The 25,010-nt window shown below is 44.1% G+C and overlaps 1 protein-coding gene across 4 annotated transcripts in view; it reads right to left on the minus strand.

The window, feature by feature from the left end:
• The window catches only part of LOC147726042 (hepatic lectin-like), a 201,840-nt gene that overhangs the window by 164,201 nt on the left and 12,629 nt on the right, over nt 1-25,010 (minus strand). For 3 of the 4 annotated variants that reach the window (XM_086960161.1, XM_086960162.1, XM_086960163.1), the window contains exon 3: nt 22,984-23,091. The exons of the other annotated variant lie outside the window; for it this stretch is intronic. In XM_086960161.1, the coding sequence (XP_086816287.1) occupies nt 22,984-23,091 (108 nt within the window). The remainder of the gene's footprint in view (nt 1-22,983; nt 23,092-25,010) is intronic. 4 annotated transcript variants of the gene reach the window in all.

Genomic DNA, 25,010 nt, shown 5'->3' on the forward strand with positions numbered 1-25,010 from the left:
GTAGTGCCCGGAGACTTGTGGACGGCGTGCAAGCTTAGTGTTGAATGGCCTACTTGTGAACCACCGAGAGATATTCGGACGAATGGTCCATCAGCTAGAGTCATGGAAAAATACGAGAGAGTAATAACATGGCTAAAAGAGAAAGTGCCAGTGCAAGACATAGACTGGGTAAAGATAGATCGAACTACTCAGGAGCCGAAGGAGACAGTTCATGAGTTCTATGAGCGATTGCTGAAGGCATTCAAGCAGTACAGCGGGTTAGATGTGATGGATCCCAAGGACATAGGACAGTTTGTGTCAAAGTTTGTCCTCGGATTGAGACCAGAAATATGCCTAATGATCCAACAGCATCTGATCTGTTGGCAGAACAAACCTTTAGATGAAATTCTGAGGTATGCAAGGTACTGTAGTGACGAGATAGATTCTAAGGCAAAGAAGCTTAAAGAAAAGTTAATGCTAGTGCAAATGCAAGCTGCTGGAAAGGATAAACAGCGGCAGCAGGGAACAGGAACGCAGGCAAGGAAACAGAATAATCAGAGCAGAGATGAGGAAGAAAGACCGAGACCGAGAATGGATATTGCGACACTGAAAAAGACGACGAGATGCCATCAGTGTAATGAGGTGGGACACTGGCGACGCGAGTGTCCTTACAATGTTGAGTCAGGAGAATTAGAGCAGGAGGAGGAAGAGGTTCAGAACAACGTGGTTAAGGGAGCCACAGTCCCGAAGGGCAAGTTTGTCAAAGGGGGGACTCAGACTCCTCGAGCCCCGTTTCCTCAACCACCTCGCATCTCAAACGGAGGGAAAACCTACAGACAGATGCCATTGTTTGTGGGAGGAGAGGAATGCTACTACGTTGATCCACTTACAGGGCAACGGGCGAATAGGGGGGAGGATTGCACACTAGGAGCCGCCTTGGAAGTAGATCAGAGAGGACCATACGTAGAGGCCGAGATAGCGGGATGTCCTACAACCTTTTTGGTAGATACGGGGGCCACTCGATCCGCGTTGAGATCTGCGGTAGTCCCAGGTCTGCTAATATCAGGAGAAATGGTTCAGGTGGTAGGAGTCGCGAACAAAAGGATGACGAATCCTTTGACCGAACCAGTGTCAGTAAGGATAGGGAATTACAGTGACGAACATCAATTTGTGATCTGCGATTCTAGTCCTGTGTGCTTACTAGGGAGAGATTTGCTGTGCAAACTGAACTGCACGATACATTGCACACCTGAAGGAGTAGAAGTGCAGACCAATGATGAGGATGCGGATTTTAAAGTTGTAAACTCGCATGAATGCGTGGAACTATATCCTACCTTAACAGTGGAGGAGCTTCCACAGGATTTGAGGGAGAAAGTGTCAGCTGAGGTGTGGGATTTTACTGGAGAAGAAATAGGATTGATCAAGGGAGTGGAACCAGTAAAAATCTTGGTAAGACCCCATGCTGAGTATCCAAGAACACCACAGTATAAGCTAACGCCAGAGACGATTGCAGGAATAAAGCCTGTGATCGAATCCATGATTAAGCAGGGAATACTGAAGGAGATCGTGGGTAGTCCATGTAACTCCCCGATCATGGGTTTGCAGAAACCTAGTGGAAAATACAGGATAGTGCAGGATCTTCGAAAGATTAATAATATTGTTGTCTCATGTTGTCCAGTGGTACCGAATCCATCAGTGATATTATTTCAGATACCGTTCCAAGCTGAATGGTTTACCGTGATAGATTTGTGCCAGGCTTTCTTTTCGATACCGTTAGACGAAGAGAGCCAGTATCTTTTCGCTTTCAAGCTGGAAGATCGCGTTTTAACATGGTGTCGTATCCCTCAGGGATATACAGAAAGCCCGTCGATCTTTAACCAGTTATTGAAACGAAATCTTGAGAGTCTAGTACTGCCCAAGAATTCAGTTCTGGTCCAGTACATAGACGACCTCCTGGTTGCGTCAGAAACTGAGGAAGCTTGCAGAGAAGACACCATCACCTTGTTAAATCACTTGGCCGAGAACGGACACAAGGTATCTCCAAGTAAATTGCAATATTGTAAGACTGAGGTGCAATACTTGGGCCATAGGATTGAAAAGGGAAAGAGGAAGGTGTCTCCAGACAGAATAGAGGCGATTATGAAAATGAACGTGCCTACGACACAAAGAGAAGTCAGGATGTTTCTAGGCATGGTCGGTTATTGTCGACAGTGGATAGTAAACTTTTCACTGAAGGCTAAACCGTTACTACAACTGACGCACAAAGGAGTAAGTGATCCGGTACCATGGGACAAAGATTGTTTGATGGCATTTTTGCAGTTGAGGGAGGACTTGTGTCGTGCCCCAGCTTTGGGAATGCCAGATTACACCAAGCCTTTTTTGCTTTACTGCTGCGAGAGAGAGGGATGCGCTTTAGCGGTTTTAGCTCAGATCCACGGAGATGCGCGCAGGCCAGTGGCGTATTTTTCAGCTACATTAGATCCAGTAGCCGCAGCGTTGCCCGGATGTCTCAAATCCGTAGCTGCAACGGGTGTCAGCATTGAGAGATCGGAGAGTGTAGTAATGGGACACCAGTTAGTGGTGTATGTGCCGCATTCTGTGGAATTGTTAATGACCAGGACGAAGACTCAGCATCTGACGAATAGCAGGCTCACACGCTACGAGCAAGTCATACTGGCTGCCGAGAATGTGACCCTAAAGAGATGCTCCGTCTTGAATCCTGCAACTTTGATGCCACTTCCGAATGAAGTGGATGATGAAAATTGTACAGATCATGACTGTCTCGATGTGACTGAACTATGTACCAAACCAAGACCTGATATCGTAGATGAGCCATTGACAGATCCAGACGAAATTTTCTTCGTTGATGGTTCATGCGTAAGAAACGCTGTCGGTCAGCTGAGAGCAGCTTATGCAGTATGCACGATTACCAGAGTTATAGAAGCCGCTTGCCTGGAAGGAGTACACTCCGCACAGGTAGCTGAAATTGTGGCTTTGACTCGTGCTTGCTTAGCAGGCGACAAACTTCGAGTCACCATATACACCGATAGCCAGTATGGTTTCGGGGTAGTTCATGATTACGGGCAGTTATGGTCTCAAAGAGGTTACATGACCTCCTCGGGTTCTCCCATTAGGAATGGAGAATTCGTGAGACTTCTGTTAGAGGCTTTGCAAAAACCTATGGCCATAGCTGTGGTCAAATGTGTCGCGCATACAAAAAATGTTGATTTTGTATCGCTAGGAAACATATATGCAGATGAAGTAGCGCGTTACTGCGCAGAGCAGGGATATTCTCACACTGATGTAAAAGTGGGGGGAGTCCAGGAAAGAACTGAATTGACAATGTTACTAGATACTGTAGATACATGGGATGAACTGAGAGCAGTACAGGAAAATGCACCAGATGATGAGAAAAGGAGCTGGGAAACAGCAGGTTGCGGAAAAAGTGAAATGAATTTTTGGGTTTCTACCGACGGAAGGGCAGTTTTACCAAATGAACTTGTTAGCCCAATGGCAAGGAAATTGCATGGAGCAGCACACATAGGAAGAGATGCTATGGTGAGAGTATTCAGACAGACGTGGTTCAATCCCAAGTTTAGAGTAGCGGCAGAAGCAGTGTGTCAGCGATGTGCGATCTGTCAGCAACTAAATGTGGGAAAGAGAACACCAGTTACATTGAGTCACATTGGGAGGTCTGGGGGGCCTTTCAATAGGATGCAGCTTGATTTCATAGAAATGCCTCCATGCAACAGACTTAGATACGTTTTAGTGATTGTCTGCATATTCTCTAGATGGGTTGAGGCTTACCCTACACGTAGGTGCGATACACTTACAGTAGCAAAATTGTTGCTTAGAGAGTTGATACCGAGGTTTGGGGTGCCATCCTCTTTGGAATCGGACAGAGGAACTCATTTTAATAGCGAAGTGGTGAAGATGCTGTGTTCAGCTTTGAATATCGATCAGAAGTTACACTGCAGCTATCGACCAGAAGCTTCAGGGATTGTAGAACAAATTAACAGTACTATCAAGTCCAGACTGGCTAAAGTTTGTTCATCGACATCCCTGAGTTGGCCAGACGCACTTCCAGTAGTTCTTATGAGTATACGTAGCACACCTGATAGAAGAACAGGCCTCTCTCCACACGAAGTGCTAATGGGGAGAGCTATGAGATTGCCATCGGTTCCGACTGCAGCGCTAGTGAACATCACAGACGATTTGATCTTGGACTACTGCAAGGGACTATCTGATGCCGTTAATTCTGTGTCCCTCCAGGTCCAGGCTGCAGAGGTTCCATCAGTACAAGACTTGTGCCATGACCTGAGTCCAGGAGACTGGGTCCTGGTGAAGAAGCATGTCCGGAAGAACTGCTTAGACGTGCGTTGGCGGGGACCATTTCAAGTCATACTTGTAACGAATACCGCAGTGAAGTGTGGAGGTCTGCCAAACTGGATACATGCCTCACACACCCGAAGAGTGCCAACACCTCCAGAAGAAACAGCTCCTCTCTCGGATGAGAATCCGGCGGGAAGCGGAGAAGCCATAGAGGGGGAAAACCAAGCTGGGGAGGTGATCGAAGAAACTGAAACGGTGTTGGAACAGGACGACGAAGGTCAGGACACTAGTGGGACCGAAGTCGCCTCAGGAGAAGAAAGTACTTGGGAGTCCGACACAGATATTGAACAAACTGAGAGTGACCAAGAGACAGGTCCTAGAACAAGGAGCGGAAAGACAAAGAGTGAAGAAGCCAGTTGGCCAGAGAGAAGGAAAAGGCCAAATTCGGAAGGAAAGAAAGGGAGAACTCTTGCCCCGATCGTTGAAGAATCGGATCAGGAGGAGGACACGACAGACTCAGGAACGGAGAGTCCACGAAGATCGAGAAGGGTACGTGTGCCCTGCAGAAGGTACGCCACCCCAGAGTGGACTTATCTAGCAGATGTATTGGGGACAGAAATCTGGGAGAGTGAAGAGTGTGAAAGTAATCGATCTCGATCCATTTGTGGCAGTGGAGATATGGATGTTGGCGCCTGGACTCGAGACTGAGGGGTTACTGACTTTCACACTTCCCATACCCCCACGTTTGAGTAAAATCCAGGATCTAGTGCTAAAAAGATTACAATTTCCAACATGTGGTCAGCAAATGTCAGAAGAAGAAGAAAAAGTTATTCGCTTTGAACTATTAATAATTGTTGTGGAAGCTGCAGGTCCGAAAATAATTGTTGATGCATAAAAGACTTTTGTACGTATGTTATAAAGAAGAAGATAACCTAGCACCGAGTGGAAAGAAGAATAAAATTAGGGATTACATTTAGAGGACGGAGAAGGGCTAGGGTTGTCTGCTGCTAAGAAGAGAAAAGACATTGTGGTGAAAAAGATACCTGTTGATAAAAAAGGCACTTTAAAGACTGTGAAAGCAAACAAGCAACCAAGGACAGGAAGAAAAAAAAAAAAACCATTTCCTAGAGAACGAGGTACGCTGTTGGATGACATGGAGAACGGCAACCCAAACAGAAAAGCTAGATGTATAGTAGGTACACTTATAGCAATAGTGATATTTCTCATAATCATAGTAGTAACGATATCTTACATGACAGGACATGAGAATGATAAGGAAATAGCGAATGTAAAAACTGTAACGACTTTGAAACCTGCTCTAGTGGGAAAGAAGGAGGAGAGCACTGTTATACGTGAAAAGGCGTTATTTGCAGATGAAGCTCGTAGATTACACGTAGACGAGTCACAGGGAAATTTCAGGTCAAACGCATACGCTAAGTTGTTATATGAGTATATCGATGCCATGGAGGCCAAAGATTGCTACGTTTGTATGCAATTGCCGGCTTCTGTAGACGAAGGCATTAGATATCACCATCTCCCATTAACTTATGGGATAACATGTAGTTTACTGCTTAGTATATTTTATGGTAGAGAAGGATTTGAGTACTACTTTTCAAATTATGATTCGGTACTGCCTGAAGTTCCGAATTATAAGCAAATGAATAAGTGGGACTATTACAAAAAGGAGGATAGACTGGCTAAATTCTTTCTTCCTTGGGATACATTAGATACATCATATGCACGTAGAAATAATCTGACTTGCAAGGTGTCAGAGGTAGAGAAGAGGTTTATATCACAAGTAGATGACCGATGCAGACGGCAGAAGATTCTAAAAATGTCAGGACAATGGAAAACAGATTGGACAGAAGAAGAGAAGGCACATAAAAAGAAAGGTAGCAATGGTCCAATAGCATTGGATAGAACGCAGAAGGGAAAGTTATGTGTAGCTCGAAGCAAAACGTATTATGAGAGTGAATTTGTAGGTGAAGTTAGTTGCGAGCACTCTTTTAAATTAGAGTACTACACGAAAGATTTTATGAAAGGGATGCAAGCTATTCCGAATGTGTATTTTGTATGTGGGAGAAATGCCTATGTAAAACTACCTGACAATTGGTATGGTTCGTGTTACTTGGCAATTGTCTTCCCCAAAATATATCATGCAAAGGATTTGGCGATAATAGAAGGAAAGGCTTCGAAGAGAACGAAAAGGGAAGTAGGAGATGCAGAAGTAGTAGGAGATGTATTTGGAGCGATGTTTCCATTGTTAGGTTTGATTCTTAACGATGTTAAGATTAGAAGGTTAGCGACAGTCGTAGATAGATTGTCTGCCAGCACTGCAAGATCATTAATGCTAGTAGAAGGTGAGATGCAGTCGATTAGAGCTATGGTTTTACAGAACAGACTTGCTTTAGATGTGATATTAGCAAAAGAAGGCGGAGTTTGTAAAGCTTTGAAAGTTCAGGAATGTTGTACTTATATTCCTGATAATTCAAAGCCACTTGAGAAAGTCATACGGAATATTACACAGATTCATCAAGAGATTGAAGATTTATCAAAAATAAATGTTTGGGAAAAAGTAGGAACTGGAGTGGGAAAGGTTGGAAGTTGGTTTGCAAATCTTGGAAAAGGTATAGTTTGGTATATTTTGAAGCCTGTATTAATAGTATTAATTTGCATAATTACATTATTAGGATTGGTAAAATTGTATAAATGGTATAGGCAGAACCAGTTACAAAGATCAATGAGAGACCAAGAAAGGAGACTAGCAGTTCTACAAGATCAACAGTATAAAAGTCTGAGAACACTCGAATCGATAAAAAGAGGAACTGATGTAACTAGTTCTGTATAAAGGATGTATTCAAATTGCTTTTAGTGATGACTCCTAAAAGTCATCAAAGGGGGGAACTGAGAGAGCGCAATTTGAATATAAAGTATATCGTAGCCATATTTAGACGTATATGTTATAAACGTAGGAATGAAACGCATATCGTAATGTAAAGTTGACAACTATAGCATAAAGGCCAACTAACATGATAACATGGTATAGGAAATGTAAATGTATTTACGTGTTAAAATGCATTAGATTTAGAAGGCCCGTATACATAATGGGCAAACATAGAAATGTGTAGAAATGCTTAGGAAATGTAGAACGTGCACAGTAGAATTCATGTACGTGTGTAACTTTAAATGGAGAAACGTGGAGAAGTAGCGTGGATAAATGTATGGAGAACTTACATGACGATGTAACCAAGGAGAATGCATAAGTTATACTCTACGCGGTCGTATTCCATGTATTATATATTCTATGTAAAATATATTCAAGTATAACTAAGACTTTTTGTTGAAGTACGAGTATATAAATGTATGCCAAAGGTTATACGGTATAGAGGGGTTTCTGTAGGAATGCTGGAAGAGTTTAGGTCATTTGTGATTGTAACCTGACTGACCAAGAGTTCGAAGGAGCATAGTCAAATGTATGTAATTTAGTGGGCTTGTAAAAGTCGTAAATAGTTTGATGTGGACGTGAGAGCCAAGAAGTCTAGCACTTGTTAGATTTAAGGTGACAATGCCGGACGGAGCTTATTGCTCGAACGTGAGGAGAGACACTTTTGAGGTGAACTATGTTTTGACAAGACCATTCACAGGATCTAGAAGGTTAAAGAGTTGCAGGTATAAGTTAAAGCCTTGTCTAAGTTCATATGACATTTGATCTGAAAGAGTCAGTAAAAGTCGCCAACGAGATGATGAAGATGACATCTAAGGAGAAGGGTCAACTTAACGAGCGACGCAAGGAATGGACCAATGGAAGAAGCAGGAAGTTGACATCATCGGGGAAAGTCCGTGGTGGGCGTCAAGGGGCGTTCCACCCACACTGTGATTGTGTATTTTAGGGACAGCACCCCGGGGAGGAGAGAGCAATCAGAGAAGGGCAATTGGCAAATGGAGTTTAGGAATAGCGAGGCGAATTGCTCAGAGCGAAGGCAAGGGTAGATGCCTTGAGCAGATGCGCTGAGAGATCAGAGCGCAAGGGAGTAGTAGGCCGAGGACCCTTAGAGAACGGATGGGTAGGCAGATAGGGAACTACTCCTAAGATTTAAGAATTCCTTTAGAGGCTAAGAGAGTTTGAACTTCTTTGGGAGTCAAACTGCTGACACCTTTTTTAGGGAAGAAACTCGCGAAGTAGGGATGTCACATAGCATAGAGTAGGGATAGTTTTAACTTGATTATTTTATCTTACTGCAGATGACGCAGAAGGAACCACTTCACATCGAAGCTTAAATTGCGGATATTGTAACTGATTTTGTATTTTATACTTTGAGATTTTACCCTGAGTGGATTGTATTGCATTCAAATTAACATTATATAAAACTCTTAAAACTTTATTAGTTGTAAGTGGTTCTTCAGAGTGGCGTCAGTTAATGGGGTTTGTCTAACCTATGCGGGGGTTGTCTTTTACTCAATGACAGATACAAATCGGTCCGAAAGTGACGAATGAGATAAATAATTAGATTAATCATAATCAGAAATTGATATCAAAATCTCATTCCCCGCACATTAATAGTATGTGGCTATACCTTCCACGTCTACTAGCCTTTCTCTCTGGAATGTTCAATGAAGGGAGGTGCCTGTACACTAGGGTGATGTAATGATCGCATCCTTATGGCACTGTATGTTAAATCAAAATTACACCCTTGCATGTGACCCAGTTTCATCTTTGTGCTAAGCATTATAATGCTGAACAGTGGGCTAGCCTCGTCGTCATCTGAATAGAAACTGGAAAGTGAGCCCTCCCTTTGCCTCCCAGGTCATTAGTCATGCCATTTCAAGTGATATGTGTTCTGACTGTCATGTGGTATCAGTTCAAGTATACACAGTTGGCCGCCAAAGGACAAGAGACCTGTCCTCTGCTAGGGAGCACTGTTCATACACATCCATTAGCAGGGCATGCAGCATTAGGCACAACATGCATTCCGAAAAAATAGCCTCTCATCTCCTCAGAAGCATTGCTTAAATGACGCGCTTTCCCCAGATGTGAGCGCGCACACTTTGCAACAGTATGTATTTCATTCTTAAAGTATTGATTTACATCACAAACAGAGCATCTTGAAAAATGTATGTATTAGACCTTTTACGTCCACAACAATATAGCAGTGCATTATTTTCAGGTTAACTTTGGCTGTTTACATTAAGTATTGTGTAATTTTCAAAGTATTACCATAAAAGGCAGTTCTCAACAGCACACCACATCTTTAACCTCCAGTTCATACCACTCCACAACACAAAATATCCTTCCACATAATTACACTCCAAAACACACAATCCCAGTCCACATAATTCCAGTACACTCAAAACCACATAATTACTATCCACATAATTCCACAGCACACCATGCCACATTATTTCACTATACAAATCCACTCCACACAATTCTACGCAACACAATTACACACTAACTTATCTAATCCAACCCACATAATTCCACTACATACCACATACATACACTCCATAATACACAAGTAAATTTACAATGCCAATAACTCCAACTCAATTCTTAACTTTAAAATCATTAATCTTACTGTCCGGCAGGACAGAAGTAATATAGTACTGATTCTTGTCTATATGTATTCTTTGTCTGTACTAGTTTTCTGTCAAGGACCATTGTCCCTAGAAACGAATAGCTCCAACTCGAACAAATGCAAGACTGATTGCATTTCCAATGCTTGTTTCTATTAGCTTTACACCTTACCCAGCACCGGGATATTTAAGTGCACATAAACTTGCAACCTTCGTGCATACAAATATACATTTACAAAACATGTGAAACAACACTGCTTCTAAAATAATATACCATCCCTCTCAACAGGGCCTCACAAGAATTAGCACAAAGAAAACACAGAAGAGTTGGTAGAGTGGGATGCCAATGGCAAAACCCATGCCTACAATAGTAATCTGTGAGATTACAGAGAACGAAATACCTGTTTGTAACCTGTAACATAATGTGATAACAACCAACTGTTAAAATCTTTCTAGATTTAACAAATGTTTTTCACAATTAGTAAACTACACCAATTGTCTTTGTCATACCTATTCATAATAAGAACATACCAATAGCTCTGGGCACAATGTCTTCCCGTGCATCAATCAAGCCTACAGCTTGTCACCATAACCATTTCAGGGCTACGGGTTCCGACAAGGCAACCATCACAAAGTCGTAAAATTAGAAAGGTATACAAAATGAAAGTTGGCTAAGCAAAATGCTATCTATCTTAAGAGGGCCTAACAGGGATTCAATAGAGCAAACTTTCTATGCCTATAATTTGTCACACAGGGTAACCAACAACAAAACTATGGTAATCTTTGAGATTCTGTATTTGGACAACAACTGGAGACAGAAATATCAGAGGAACATATAATGGGATGCAATAAAATCCTGACGCAGAAATATCATTGTCAAGAATATTGTTTTATATATAAGTAATGTCTTTATTATGAATATCGTTTTCAGTAATATAGATGTTAAAAAAAATGTTTTAGATTATTTTATTGCACTTTAGTGCATATATTAAGTTTATGTGTTAATGTTATTTGCACATTTGTTATATATATATATTTTTTTAAATATAGTTTTTAATTTTAAGTGATATACATTTTTTTATTTAATTTCTATCAACAACATTGATGATTGGATTTGCAGGGGGATAGGGTGGAAATGTAATAAAGTAATAATTAATTATTAATCAATTAATACATTTTAGGTAAGAATGTGATGATATTAAATTGGTACCATATGTCATATTGATTTCTTTTAGTTTTATTTCATATGCCGGTTGCTAGGGGTGTAGGATAGGAACCTAATTAAGTAATAATTAGGTAGCCGCTCTGACTGTGTGGGTCCCCTGCTGCTTGCCCGCATTGAACTGGACCACAACTTCCAGCACCTCCTGCACACAGATGCGTTTTAAAAACGGGACGCCAACCTGCTGCGCCTGGTAGCCACTCTGACTGTGTGGGTCCCGTGCTGCTTGCCCGCATTGAACCGGACCACAACTTCCAGCACCTCCTGCGTGCGGACGCGCTTTAAAAACGGGATGCCGACCTGTGGTGCCTGGTAGCCACTCTGACTGTGTGGGTCCCCTGCTGTTTGCCCTCATTGAACTGGACCACAACTTCCAGCACCTCCTGCACACAGACACTCTTTAAAAACAGGACGCAGACCCGCGGTGCAAAATGCGCCCTGGGATGCGCCCCGGCCAAGAGTCTACCCGTCCACGCCCGTCGGAGCCCGGGGGAGACTGGGCTGGGCCAATCCTTCAACGTTTTACATCAGACCCAGGTCATAAAGTACTCCTTTACCTTCCTGTATTTTCTGATTTATTTTGCATTGGGATTCTGATACCATGGGGAGAAGGAATGTTCCGGTGGAGAAAACAGGGGGCGGACAAGTGGCTACATTGAACGCATTTCTGTCTCACACAGCAAGCGTTCCCTCTCACGAAAATGAACTTACAGAAAGACGCCTATCCATGAAACCACCTTTCCTTTCTTACAGGTCTCCATCAGGCACCAACCAAGTTAATACTTTTGCCATGCCATTTATCCAAGAGGCCATATTAGATCACTTCCCAGTTGGCCAACAGGGGCCCTCACCGGCCACCCAACCCTCTCCTATCTTTAATAAGAGAAATGATGACCTACTAGTTCTCTCTGACTCAGAAATTGACTCTCCAGCAAAGCGAAGCAGGAGCGCTGGGGTTGCTTAGCTTAAACCATCTAAAAGCACCCGAGTAACTAAACTCTGAGCGAGCCATGCTAAGACTGCCATCCTAGAGTCCCCCATAACATCGCTGCCACTGGCTGTGAATTAACCGCCTTATGAACCAGTCATTAATAAAGCCTTCTGAGATTAAGTGACCAAACTTATGTCCGATTTTCTCGAGCCCATCATGTTGAAATTAACTAAAATCGAAGAGAGACTAGTTGGCTTAGAGGTCTATAAAACATTAACCCCCCCTAAATGCCACTCATTCTGCTGACACACCCTCGGTCATTTCAAAGAAGTCTAACTCTGCTGTACCTGTTGTCCAGGATGCAAATACTATATTACACCGGGGTTCTATAACACAGCTTTCTGCATGAGTTGATCTGGGCCATTCCTCCCGTGCTCAAGTTAACGCACATCCAGAGGCTCGATCCACAACCCCTTTAGCAGGAAGGGATAAGGACTATCAAGCACCACAAGGTAAGAGCGAATCAAACTTGGGGTTCCTTTCCTGCAGGTATACAAGGACCACATACAGCTCTGGGGGCAAACTACTCACATCAAGTCCTTCACCTCCCACTGGCCTCCTTGCCACTCGTGCTGGTCCTGGCAAATGTTCCCCCTCTGCGGAACCAGCAGCACAAATCCACCACCCAGCTAATGGATAAATGCCTACATTGGTTATCAAGTCATCTCTTGGACTGGGGTACAGGGAACTTTCAGCTAACAAATCAAATTATTATGGCAAGGAGAGTGGGGTGGGTTGGTAACTCCATTAATTCTATTGCAGGGGACTGAGTGGTGATACATTTTTATAAGTCATTTTCTGGCATTGCACTCCTTGACAATTTTCATAGAACACCTCCTAGAAGCACCCAAATCACCTGTCTTGGTCTGGAGTTCTTCTGTAAGCGGGGTCCATCGCTAGGCTTCATTAACAGGAGGGGAAAGGGCCAATCACACATATACCACACCACCCGACTTACATGACCACCAGCCCGGGGATCGGATTACATATTTCATTTACTCCACTCTCAGACCTGGAAGCTTGTGATTGATCATCAGAAACCACTTCCTCTCCAGTTACTACACAAGCAATCCCGCACCTCTACCGCAGGTGCCCTTAGCGATTTTAAAATTTTCAACATTTGTGGTCAATAGGATCACTATAGCTTCATGGAAGGTGGCAGGGATGGCCACCAAGTTTGGAAATGTTAAGTGGCAGAGTTATTGGTCAAGGGTGGACATTATCTGTCTTCAAGAAACATGGGTGAAGGACCCGGTATTCTTTGCAGGATACTGTACATTCCATATCCCAGCAACACCCTCAGTGTTAGCCATAGCACTATTAACCTTTAGTTTCTAACACCTTAACATTCCAAGTGAAACAGGTAGGCGCCCAGAATAATCATTACCACATTTTTTAATTGGAGCACAAAAAGGCTGACCCCTGGCTTTTAATAATAACACATTTGGGGGTAATATGAAATGTGTGGCAGAGGATTTAAATAAGGAGCTAGGCTCACTTGATACACATTTGCACGAGGTCCCATTTAGTTTAATCAGGGTGGGAGATTTCAATACATATTTGTCTAAGCCTAATGAGGTGATGGTGTGCGGGTTGGATGACTCCAAGGGTAACCCCTCCTTCATTTTACCCATAGTGATTATGGCAATACCCGTAATAGTTTGCTCTATTTGAGGTGTCTGAGTATAATTAATAACTCGAAGTCTGGCCTGGTAGAGAAAACATTCAGTAGGAACAACAGCAAGTCCACAATAGATTTTGTTTTAGTATCTACAGCAGCGCAAGACAGAGTGGGCCACTTAGCTTACCTCTTTACATCATATAGCGATAAGACAATCCTATACACTTATATGAGCTGGCCCTCAAAAATGGAAAGATCTCAACAGCATGCAGTCATATTGTACTATCCAGGAAAACAGATATCAGATAAAGTGGGCACAGGTCCTGAATCAGAACTTGGCCCCTGCAATATTAGCCCAAGTGAGGGACAATATTTTACACTGTCTGGGTGAGGAGCTGTCCGCTACTCTCCTGGTCACTCGGAATCGGAATTAAAAGCTGCACTCACTCACCATAAGCCAGCATCTGATCTCCAACAGAGCTGCTGGTTTGATACATTGTGCTCCCTAGCAAAGAGACGTCTTGTTACTGCCCTAAAATCCCAGCCTAGAGGTGTGGTTTTAGTTAAAACATTAAGGCATGAGTATAAACAAGCCAGAAACAAATGTGTAAAAGATATAAGAGAGAAGGATTGGAAGGATCTCGAAGAAGCCGCAATCTTAGGAAATAGTAAGGAGTTCTGGAAAGTTATAAACGCCCCTTATTTTAAAGATACAAAAGATCCATCCCTGGATACGCACGTAGAGGAAGAGGCATGGATAGAGCACTTGGAAGGCATCTGCAGGTAAACATTTGTCACTGAGCCACCTCTTTCTGCTCCATTGCCCCTTCACCTGAGACCGCTGACATTTATGACACACAAAGTCAGAATAGGGTTAGAAGCTTGCACACCGGAAAAGGCCCGGGACCCGACAGGATCCTAATTGATTTATTTCAGAACAACTATGATACTTGGGTCCCCCTCTTAACAAATGTCTTTAATAGCATTGCAGTAGAGATCCGCCCATCCTGGAAGCACAGCGTCTTAGTCCCTATTTTCAAGAAGAGTGCCATGGGCAGTCCAAAACACTATCGCCCAATCTCCCTTTTTGACACAACAGCTAAATTAATGGGCTGGTTGCTATTAGCCAGGCTGGAAGATTGGCCCCTGGAACAGAATATTTTAATGCAGGCACAATATGGATTCCAGAAGGGGAAGGAGACGGTGGACCAACGTCTCAACCTTTTGCTTTTCATAGATATATACAAAAAGGACAAAGATAGAAAGTTATACATGGCCTTTATAGACTTGTCAGCTGCCTTGAACTGCGTGTTCCATCAGAAGCTATGGCCGATCATGGAGGAAATGGGGACAGATCCCCAGGTCATCTGTTTTATATGCCAGATGTACGCAAATGCTACCGCTTGTGTGAGGTATGGCGTTAATGGGGAGTGCACGCATCAGTTCAAAATCGAGAAAGGGGTCAGGCAGAGCTGTGTCCTTGCCTCGTTTTTGTTTTCCATCTATACTAACAGGGTGGAGGCAGCCCTGTCTGGCTCAACCCCAGACATGCCTTTATTTGATAACCTCCCACTGCCAAAACTGGCCTATGCCGATGACGCAGTCCTAATTGCTAGAACGATTGTTCCCCTCCAGAGCCTCTTTACAGCTTATGCCTCAATTTACGTACAGATAAGTTAGATCAGGAATTGCCCACCTCAGGGGGCTTTACCCCGCAGTTGGAGGACCTCCCAATATTGGATATGACAACTGTGTCCCAACTTTTTAGCCAGGTTAAGACTAGCGCACCGCTCAACCCGGCCCGCTACATATGGTTCACAAAGCAGAGGAAGTAGTTCTCCCAGTTCTTATGGAGGTGCTAAACTCCTCCATATTAAGTGGTCAAGTGCCTCTGCAATGGAAACATGCCGTGGGAAGAGCCTTTTTAAAGAAACCCAACCTCGACCCAGAATCTTGGGGTAACTATCACCCAGTCTCATTTCTCCTGGGGTCTAATAAAATACTGGAGAAACATGTTAATAGAACTCTCTCAGAACATCTAGAAAAATATGCCCTACTGCATACTTCGCAGATGGGCTTCTGTCCTAATCAAGGGATGGAACCTGAACTGCTAGCAGTAGTAGAAGAATTGAGGAAGATCCTTGTCTAGGGGGGTGTAGTGGCAGTCATCCTACTTCACCTGAGCGCGCTTTCAATACTGTCAATTAAAACATCTTATTTGACAGACTTAGAAGGGTGGGAGTATCAGGCAAGGCTCTGGCTTGGATCAAATCCTTCCAGAAGGATAGAGTATTCCAGGTATTTGAGGGCCAATGTACATCTGAGCGTGTGCCACTAACATGTGGTGTGCCTCAGGGCTCATCATTAAGTCCCACGCTATTTAAAGTGTATCTGAAGCAGCTTGCTGAGCTAGTTCTACCTTTTAGGATTCAGATCATTATGTATGCAGACAATACGGCACCCAAAGAAGACGCCAGCAGACTTGGGACCTTGTATGGAAACAGTGGCTAGATGAATGGACCAGTCATGCCTAAAGCTTAATGGTGATAAAACCGATCTAATGATCCTGGGTAATGCCACATCTATAGCACCAATAGTGAACTGGCCTAAAGGCCTCGGCCCTCCTCCAGTGCCTAAAGGCCAGATTTAAAGCTTGGGAGTCTGGTTGGACAAGACTCATAGTTTCAACCATCAAGCAGTTAAGGTAGCCGCTTCATGTTTTGGTATACTTCGAATGCTGTGAAAAGTCCTTCCACTGCTCCCAGCTTCGGCTCAGAGAGTGTTGGTCCAGGCATTGGTCTCTCTACCTCGCCACCACAAAAGTAACTTTAAGGAAACTACAGGTAGTTCCGAATTGTGCAGCGAAGCTACGATTTCATATTCCCAGATCCCAATCAGCCAAGCCTGTATTAAAACAACTGCAGTGGCTCTCAAAAAGAGATCGGGTGAAGTTTAAATCCCTGTACATAGCGCATAAAACTCTCTGGGGGACCGGCCTACAGATAAATAAGCCTCTTATCACATTTCATTGGCCAACAAGATGCCTCCGGTCCACCAGCTTGCCTATGGCAACTGTTCCTAAAATCAGAAGAGCATGGTCAGGTGGCCGTTCCTTCGATGACTTAAGCTTTGCCCCTGTGACAATGCTTCCCCCAGACGGATTTACATTTAGTAATCTGCAGGAAATAATTGATTTGGCTGTTTATTCTAATTGCTCGACTGAACGTGGTATCATAGCGCTGCTCTGCAGGAAATAATTGATTTGGCTGTTTATTTAAATTGCTCAGCTGAACGTGGTATCATAGCGCTGCTCTGCAGGAAATAATTGATTTGGCTGTTTATTTAAATTGCTCGGCTGAACGTGGTATCATAGCGCTGCTCTGCAGGAAATAATTGATTTGGCTCTTTATTTACACTGTCTGCGCGTTTTCCAATAGCGCTCCGCTCTGCTCCTCCCCCCGCCTCCATTTTGTTTATTTGTTGTCCTCCTCGTGTGCCCGACCCGCCTCCCAGCTGAGACGCCCTCCCACTAAGTTAATACAGCGCTGCTGTGATGTACAAGCTGTGACTCGCTCCTCCTCACGGATAGAGTGGTCGCTCCCTGTGCTCCTGGCTGCTCCGTGGTATCGTAGCGCTGCTCTGCAGGAAATAATTGATTTGGCTGTTTATTCTAATTGCTCGACTGAACGTGGTATCATAGCGCTGCTCTGCAGGAAATAATTGATTTGGCTGTTTATTTAAATTGCTCGGCTGAACGTGGTATCATAGCGCTGCTCTGCAGGAAATAATTGATTTGGCTGTTTATTTAAATTGCTCGGCTGAACGTGGTATCATAGCGCTGCTCTGCAGGAAATAATTGATTTGGCTGTTTATTTAAATTGCTCGGCTGAACGTGGTATCATAGCGCTGCTCTGCAGGAAATAATTGATTTGGCTCTTTATTTACACTGTCTGCGCGTTTTCCAATAGCGCTCCGCTCTGCTCCTCCCCCCGCCTCCATTTTGTTTATTTGTTGTCCTCCTCGTGTGCCCGACCCGCCTCCCAGCTGAGACGCCCTCGCCCCTCCCCCTCCACTATCCATATATGACAGTAGCTCCCGCGCGCAGCGTTCACGCGCAGCGACCGCGCCCAACCCGCGCCGAAGGTGCGCCAAAGGTAAGCCCGTCTACGCCCGTCCGCGCCTGGACCGCGCCCAGCGCCAGACCCCCTGCCCCTCGCGCTGCCCAGCCCCCCCGCATTACCTACGATGCCGCCACCCTCCTAGCCCTTAACCCCGGTCGCGCCCCCAACTGCGTCCAAGCCGCTCCTGGACGCACCCATGGACCGTTCTCCTGCTTCTCCTGCAAATTTAGCGGCACCGACAACTTCTCCGCCACGACCACACCACAGATTCCCGACCCCAACCACTTACAATGCATCCTTCTCAACACCCGCTCGGTCCACAGGCACGCCATTGACCTTTGGAACCTACTTGACACCATCTCTCCTGGCGTCGCCTTCCTAACGGAAACATGGATGAACGCTTCCTCTGCCCCTGACATCGCCATCGCTATCCCTGATGACTATAAGATCACACGCAAGGACCGCACCGACCATACAGGAGGAGGAATCGCTATCGTCCATAAGAAAACTATCCGCATCTCAACCAGCTCTGATGCCAACCTCGCCAACTCCGAACACCTTCACTTCCAGATCCACATCGACCCCAAGACCACACTCAGAGGCACCCTCCTTTACAGGCCACCAGGACCCCGCGCACAATTTAGTGAGGACATCACGGACTTCATCACTCCACACGCACTCCCCTCCAAAGACTACATCCTTCTGGGAGACCTCAACTTCCACCTCGAAAAGATCAACGACCGCAACACCTCCACCATCTTGGACAACCTCGCCAACCTCGGACTTAATCAACTGGTCACTTCCCCCACCCACATCGCAGGTCACACTCTCGACCCCATCTTCACCTCCAGCAACCATGTCTCCTTCAGCCACACTACGGATCTCCTCTGGACTGACCACAGTTGCGTTCACTTCACCTACAACAAGCCGAAACCCATCATCCACCCCCAACCAACTCTGCAAAGAAACTGGAACAAAATCACCACAGAACAGATCTCCACATCGCTCCTTCAAACCTCCCCAGACCTCTCTTCTAACGCCAACGAAGCCGCCTCCAACCTCACCCTTTGGTTATCCAACACCGCCGACAACTTAGCACCACTGAAAAAACGTCAACACAAACTTGGCATCAAGAAGGCCTCATGGTTCAACGACGACCTCAAGAAGTCCAAGAAACTGTGCCGCTCCTTAGAAAAGGCCTGGAAAAAAGACCCATCCATCAGCAACAAGGACGCCTTCAAAAACGCCACCCGTACTCACCACCAACTGATCCGAAAAGCCAAGAAAACAGCATTCAAAGATCGACTTGACAACAACGCCCACAACAGCAAGGAACTTTTCAACATCGTCAAGGAATTTTCCAACCCCTCGGCCAACTCCAACGACATCACCCCCTCTCAAACCCTCTGTGATTCCCTAGCCTCTTTTTTCCACAACAAGATTGCTGACATCCACAACAGCTTTGACAACCAACCCGGAAGCCAACCCACCCCACCATCAGCTGACCATCTTCCCCCCGTTAACACCCTTAACGCCTGGAACCCAATCTCCACTGAGGACACCATCCGCCTGATGAATTCCATCCACTCTGGATCCCCCACAGACCCATGCCCTCACCACATCTTCAACAAAGCAGACTCCGTCATAGCTCCACACCTCCGAGACGTCATCAACTGCTCCTTCAACTCCGCCACCTTCCCAGAAGACTGGAAACACGCTGAACTCACCGCCCTTCTGAAAAAACCAACAGCAGACCCCTCCGAACTCAAAAACTACCGCCCCATCTCGCTCCTCCCATTCCCGGCCAAAGTCATCGAGAAAGCTGTCAACAACCAACTCGCCGCCTTCCTCGAAGCCAACAAATCACTCGACTCCTCACAATCTGGCTTCCGAGCCAAACACAGCACTGAGACCGCCCTCATCGCAGCAACAGACGACATTCGAACTCTACTGGACAATGGAGATACAGTCGCCCTCATCCTCCTCGACCTCTCTGCAGCCTTCGACACAGTCTGCCATAGCACCCTTTTACAACGCCTCAGAAACATCGGAATCCAAGGAAAGGCACTGGAATGGATCCCCTCGTTCCTCACTGGAAGAACCCAGAGAGTCCGCCTCCCACCATTCAAGTCAGAGGCCTCAGAAATCATCTGCGGCGTACCACAAGGATCCTCACTCAGTCCCACCCTCTTCAACGTATACATGAGCCCCCTCGCGGCCATCGCACGCCAACACAACCTCAACATCATCTCTTACGCGGATGACACTCAACTGATCCTATCTCTCACCAAGGACCCCAGCACCGCCAAAACTAACCTACACGAGGGAATGAAAGAAGTCGCCGAATGGATGAAACAAAGCCGTCTGAAACTAAACTCAGACAAAACAGAAGTCCTCATCCTAGGCAAATCCCCTTCCGCATGGGACGACTCTTGGTGGCCGGAAGCCCTCGGAAAAGCACCCATCCCGACAGACCACGCACGAAACCTAGGCGTCATCCTGGATTCTTCACTATCAATGAACAGACAGGTCAACGCCGTATCCTCTTCCTGCTTTAACATTCTTCGCATGCTCAGAAAAACATTTCGCTGGATCCCCTCCGAAACAAGGAAAATAGTCACCCACGCTCTGGTCACGAGCCGACTGGACTACGGAAACACCCTTTACGCAGGTACTACCGCAAAACTCCAGAAGAAACTACAACGAATCCAAAACGCCTCAGCCAGGCTCATATTAGACATCCCACGCAACGAACACATCTCTGGTCACCTTAAAGACCTCCACTGGCTACCCGTCAATAAGAGGATTACTTTCCGACTGCTTACCCACGCACACAAATCACTCTACGACACCGGACCAGAGTGCCTCAACTCCCGACTGTCCTTTTACACCCCCTCCCGCCAACTTCGCTCTTCCAGCCAAGCCTTCGCCACTGTACCTCGCATCAACAAGACCACCATGGGAGGCAGATCCTTCTCCTACCTGGCTGCCAAAACATGGAACTCACTCCCCGCTTACCTTCGCCTCACCCAGAATCACCTAGCGTTCAGAAAGCAGCTTAAAACGTGGATATTCGACAATTAATCCTACCCCCCTTCCTAGCGCCTTGAAACCCTCTGGGTATGTAGTGCGCTATATAAATGTTATGACTTGACTTGACTTGACTTGACTGTTCTGCAAATTTTACGAAAGAGAAAAAGAAGCGTTTATTCTCCCTATTTTAAGATGCCATAATTTTAAACAATGATGGGTGGCTTTGTACTTTTTAAAACCCCTACCTAATCCGTATGTATGTTTTTCAGTTGCATCATTCTTGTGGGCTTTTATAAGGAAAAGAAAGTCACTGGGTTTGTTATCTTGATGATTTCTAAGGGGCACTTAACTTTAAAAATTATCTTAAACAGTTTTTTTATGTTTTTTTTTGTAGCAGTGTGTTATGATGAAATTGTGCGTCTATGATCTTTTTGTAAACAGATCGGGCCCGATTCCTAGAACTAACTCAGGACAAAATTCTAAACTTACTACCATTTTGGTATTCACAGGAGACATTTACTAATTTTGGTATTCACTGAAGGCACTTACTCATTTCGGTATTCACAGAAGTTAGGAGTCCTAACTTTAGGACTCCTTAATGCCTTTTGCGATTACCGAAAGTCTTAAAGTTAGGATTTTTCACAGTCTAGTAGTAGTAAAGTTAGGACTCCTACCTTTAGGGTTCCTAAATTCCTTCTGTGAATACCAAAGGTCTTAAAGTTAGGATTTTTCTCAGTTTAGGAGTCCTAAAGTTAGGAGTCCTAAAGTTCAAGCTCAGGAAGTTAGATAAATAAACAAAATGACCATGGCTGCATGAAGGGTGAGCACTTCTTTGTGGAAACACTCAATTTATGCGGAATCAAAACATGTACTCCTGGCTGACAACATGTGGGCAGAGCCAACGCCCCTCTCCTGGTAGTGCTGCTTCATAAAGCCGTTTTTTAGGTTGCTTACATAGGGCCTAATTACAAGTTTTGGTGATGTAGGAGCGGCCACATGCCACCACCCTGATCACACATCACCAAACCGCGACGCCGCACGTTTACCAGATTAATGGTAAAATCATAATCTGGCGGTCGTCATGGTGGTCCAGCGGCAGTGCAGTTTAAAGGCTAATATGTGAGCTTTAAACTGAACCACCACAGTCCATCCCGTGTAGGAATGGGGTGCCTGCACACAGTGGGGCACAACATGCTGCCCCCGCATGCATCCCTGTGCACAGGGGAACGGGACCCTACAGGGTCTCCTTTGGTTCCTCACCACCAGCAGTTTCATGGAATAACTACCTGCATTAGACTGCTGGTGGTGAGGAAAGTTGCAATATGCTTGGCGATACCGCAGTGCACCAACAATCTTATTGGGGCCCTTAAACCACCTCACCACCGCCAGTCATCTCTGATCTCTGGCAGTTGAGTCAGTGCTATGGCGGTGCGACAGCCCAAGTTGTAATCCGGCGGTTGGACCATTGGTGCAGCGGTTACCGGACCACCACCGCTGCACAAACGTCCAAGGACCGCCAAACTCATATTTTGGCCCATAAATGTCTGGCAACAGCTGTATTGTACTGTCTAGCCAGACCTAAAAAACAGGTGCTCGGCTCTGCCCCAAGCCTGCACAACTTGTGTTACACCCCCTGGTGTTACATGTAAATGAAACACATTTTCTGATATAAATGTATGCCTTATTTTTCGGGATTCTCTTGGCGCGGCATTGCACATCATTGCACTCTATGAGGACTATTGAGTAGACAGTATTTTATATGATTTCTTGTGAGAAGTTGGTGAAAAAACACACTTTTTTCATTATTTTCAAAGGTGCTACAAAAATGTTACATTTGTGTCCCACCCATTGAAGCTGTGTAAACTCAGAATTTCAAGATTTCGATGAGATATGGGTGAGATTTTCTAACAAGTACATTGCAACTAGATTATTCCAGTCATTCTAGTGACAAGTTAACATTTAGAACCCCTACACATATACCAGACAATGCCTTCCCATTGGAAAGTTGTTTTCTCTTTCATTAATGCAAGTCAGCTGATTTCATTTCTTAAAGAGTAAGTGAAAGACATTATATGAGTGCAGAGATATATTGCTACAGTATGCTACTCACCATTGACATCATGTTCTGATGTATTGGAGGACTTGTCCATTGAGAATGAAACCATAATTGTTCTTGACTCTTTTTCAATGTTTTTCAAATAGTTGTGCACCTGAAAATCTAATAAGATGTATTTGAATTATAAATGATTGCACGTGGGAATACCAGAAAGTATGGGCATTGCATCTAGCCATAAGAGCTTCAGGAATCAGGGGTGTAAAGCAGATCCCTGCAGTCAAAGCGTGGGGGATCGAACCCTTCAAATGGCCCCTAACCATCAGGGAGCCCTATTCAGCCCAGTTACATAAATACCTGTGAGATATGGAAGTCAGTGGTGTAACGCAAACTGATGCCCCCCTACAGAATGTGATGAGGTCCCCATGCCTTCCATATCTCACAGATATGGATTGGCCTGGGGAAAAATAGGTGACCCCTGAAAGGTTCAGAACCCCCCTAGAGTGTTGACAGTCCTCCTGCACCTCAGGGTTTGTAGAAGCCTGTGTTACACCCCAGATGGGAGACTCAAGAACCCTTCAACGCATTCTGTGGGGGTCTTTCATTTTGCATTATGCCACTGGGGAGTTCCCACTTTCTAGATATTAATTCTCAAAGCATTTGCAGTAAGAAAATGAGTACTATAGCAATACTACACATAGTACAGTAGTACTATTCACATGTTACACAAAGATACTCACTAATTTACGGGTGAAGAAATCTGCCTCCACCTCTCCTATCAGTTTTTTAGGAGATCGGAACACTTGTAAGCCTATGCTTTGAAGAAAATATGGAAGGCACAAGGGAGAGTGGCTAGAAATGGGGGAATACTGACTCCATAATATAAAGAGTTTAGTGAAAATAAGAAGGGGTTTAGGAAGGACAAGCTACTACAAACACCGACCCAAAAAACAATAAGACCACTGCTATTCATAAACTACACTTCTAACAATACAACACTGCTAAAGTCGACAAAACAGTAGTAAATTTACTCCAACCCTATCTCGGAGTAAGTGAAGCATCATACATGACCCCTCACAGGTAGTGCAACTCAATTGCATGGAAAATATTGGAGGCAGACACTTATATCATTAGGAAATGTTAAATACACAATAATTTTGACTTTTAAAATGTACTTAATTTTGTTTAACATGTAAAAAGTATATATAATTAATACATTCTTATTGTGTTATTTTGAAGTGTATTAATAAACTTAATTTAGAAATAAAAAGAAATTAAACATTTAAACTTTTAGTAAAAGATTTAAATTGTTTAAATTATTTGCACACATAACTTTTAACAACATTTAATACATAGTGAAGAAAAATAATATTTTTCTGCGGATGGGATTAAAATAAAACTTGGGGAGTAAATATTAAATAAATAAATTTGAATTAATTCACATGTAATTTAATGAGTTAATGTGCTGTAACATTTTGTTTTAATAGGTTGAGGTTCATAATAAATATTTTTAATTAAGTTGTAATTATATTTTATTTAAAAATACATAAATATATTGTAAGGATAACTAAATATTTTTAAAGGATAACAAGCTTTAACATTTTTCCTATACTTTCCCATAAGGAGATTTATACACACAGCATCACAGTTCTCCACCTTTGTGTGAAAAATTAGTATTAGTAATTCATAAATCTGTTGCAAGAAGCTCCACCACGAGGTGGAGGCATGTAAATCTACACTTCAGTCAGAAATGGTGTATAGCAAAAAGTGTAGATTTATACCTAGGTGCAGTAGTAGAAGTAAGATTGTGAATCAGGTATTTTATGTTTGTTCTGCAAACTCTCAAGACTGTAGATCCCCATAGCCTTGCTCCCAATAGAAGTGAGGCAATCGGGAGAAATGAGGCAACAGAGAGCTGCCTTCAAGTCCAACTGAGGAACATCAGCATGACTGACATTTAATTACACACAAATGGAAATAAAAATGAGTGTGTGGGTAAATGATAGACTGATTGAGTGAATGAATGTGTGAGAGAGTGAATGAGCGAGTTAGTGAAAAACTAAGGGCCTCATTTATGAAAACTG

Source organism: Lissotriton vulgaris, chromosome 3_1 (genome assembly GCF_964263255.1).
Source record: "Lissotriton vulgaris chromosome 3_1, aLisVul1.2, whole genome shotgun sequence".
NCBI lineage: Eukaryota > Metazoa > Chordata > Amphibia > Caudata > Salamandridae > Lissotriton > Lissotriton vulgaris.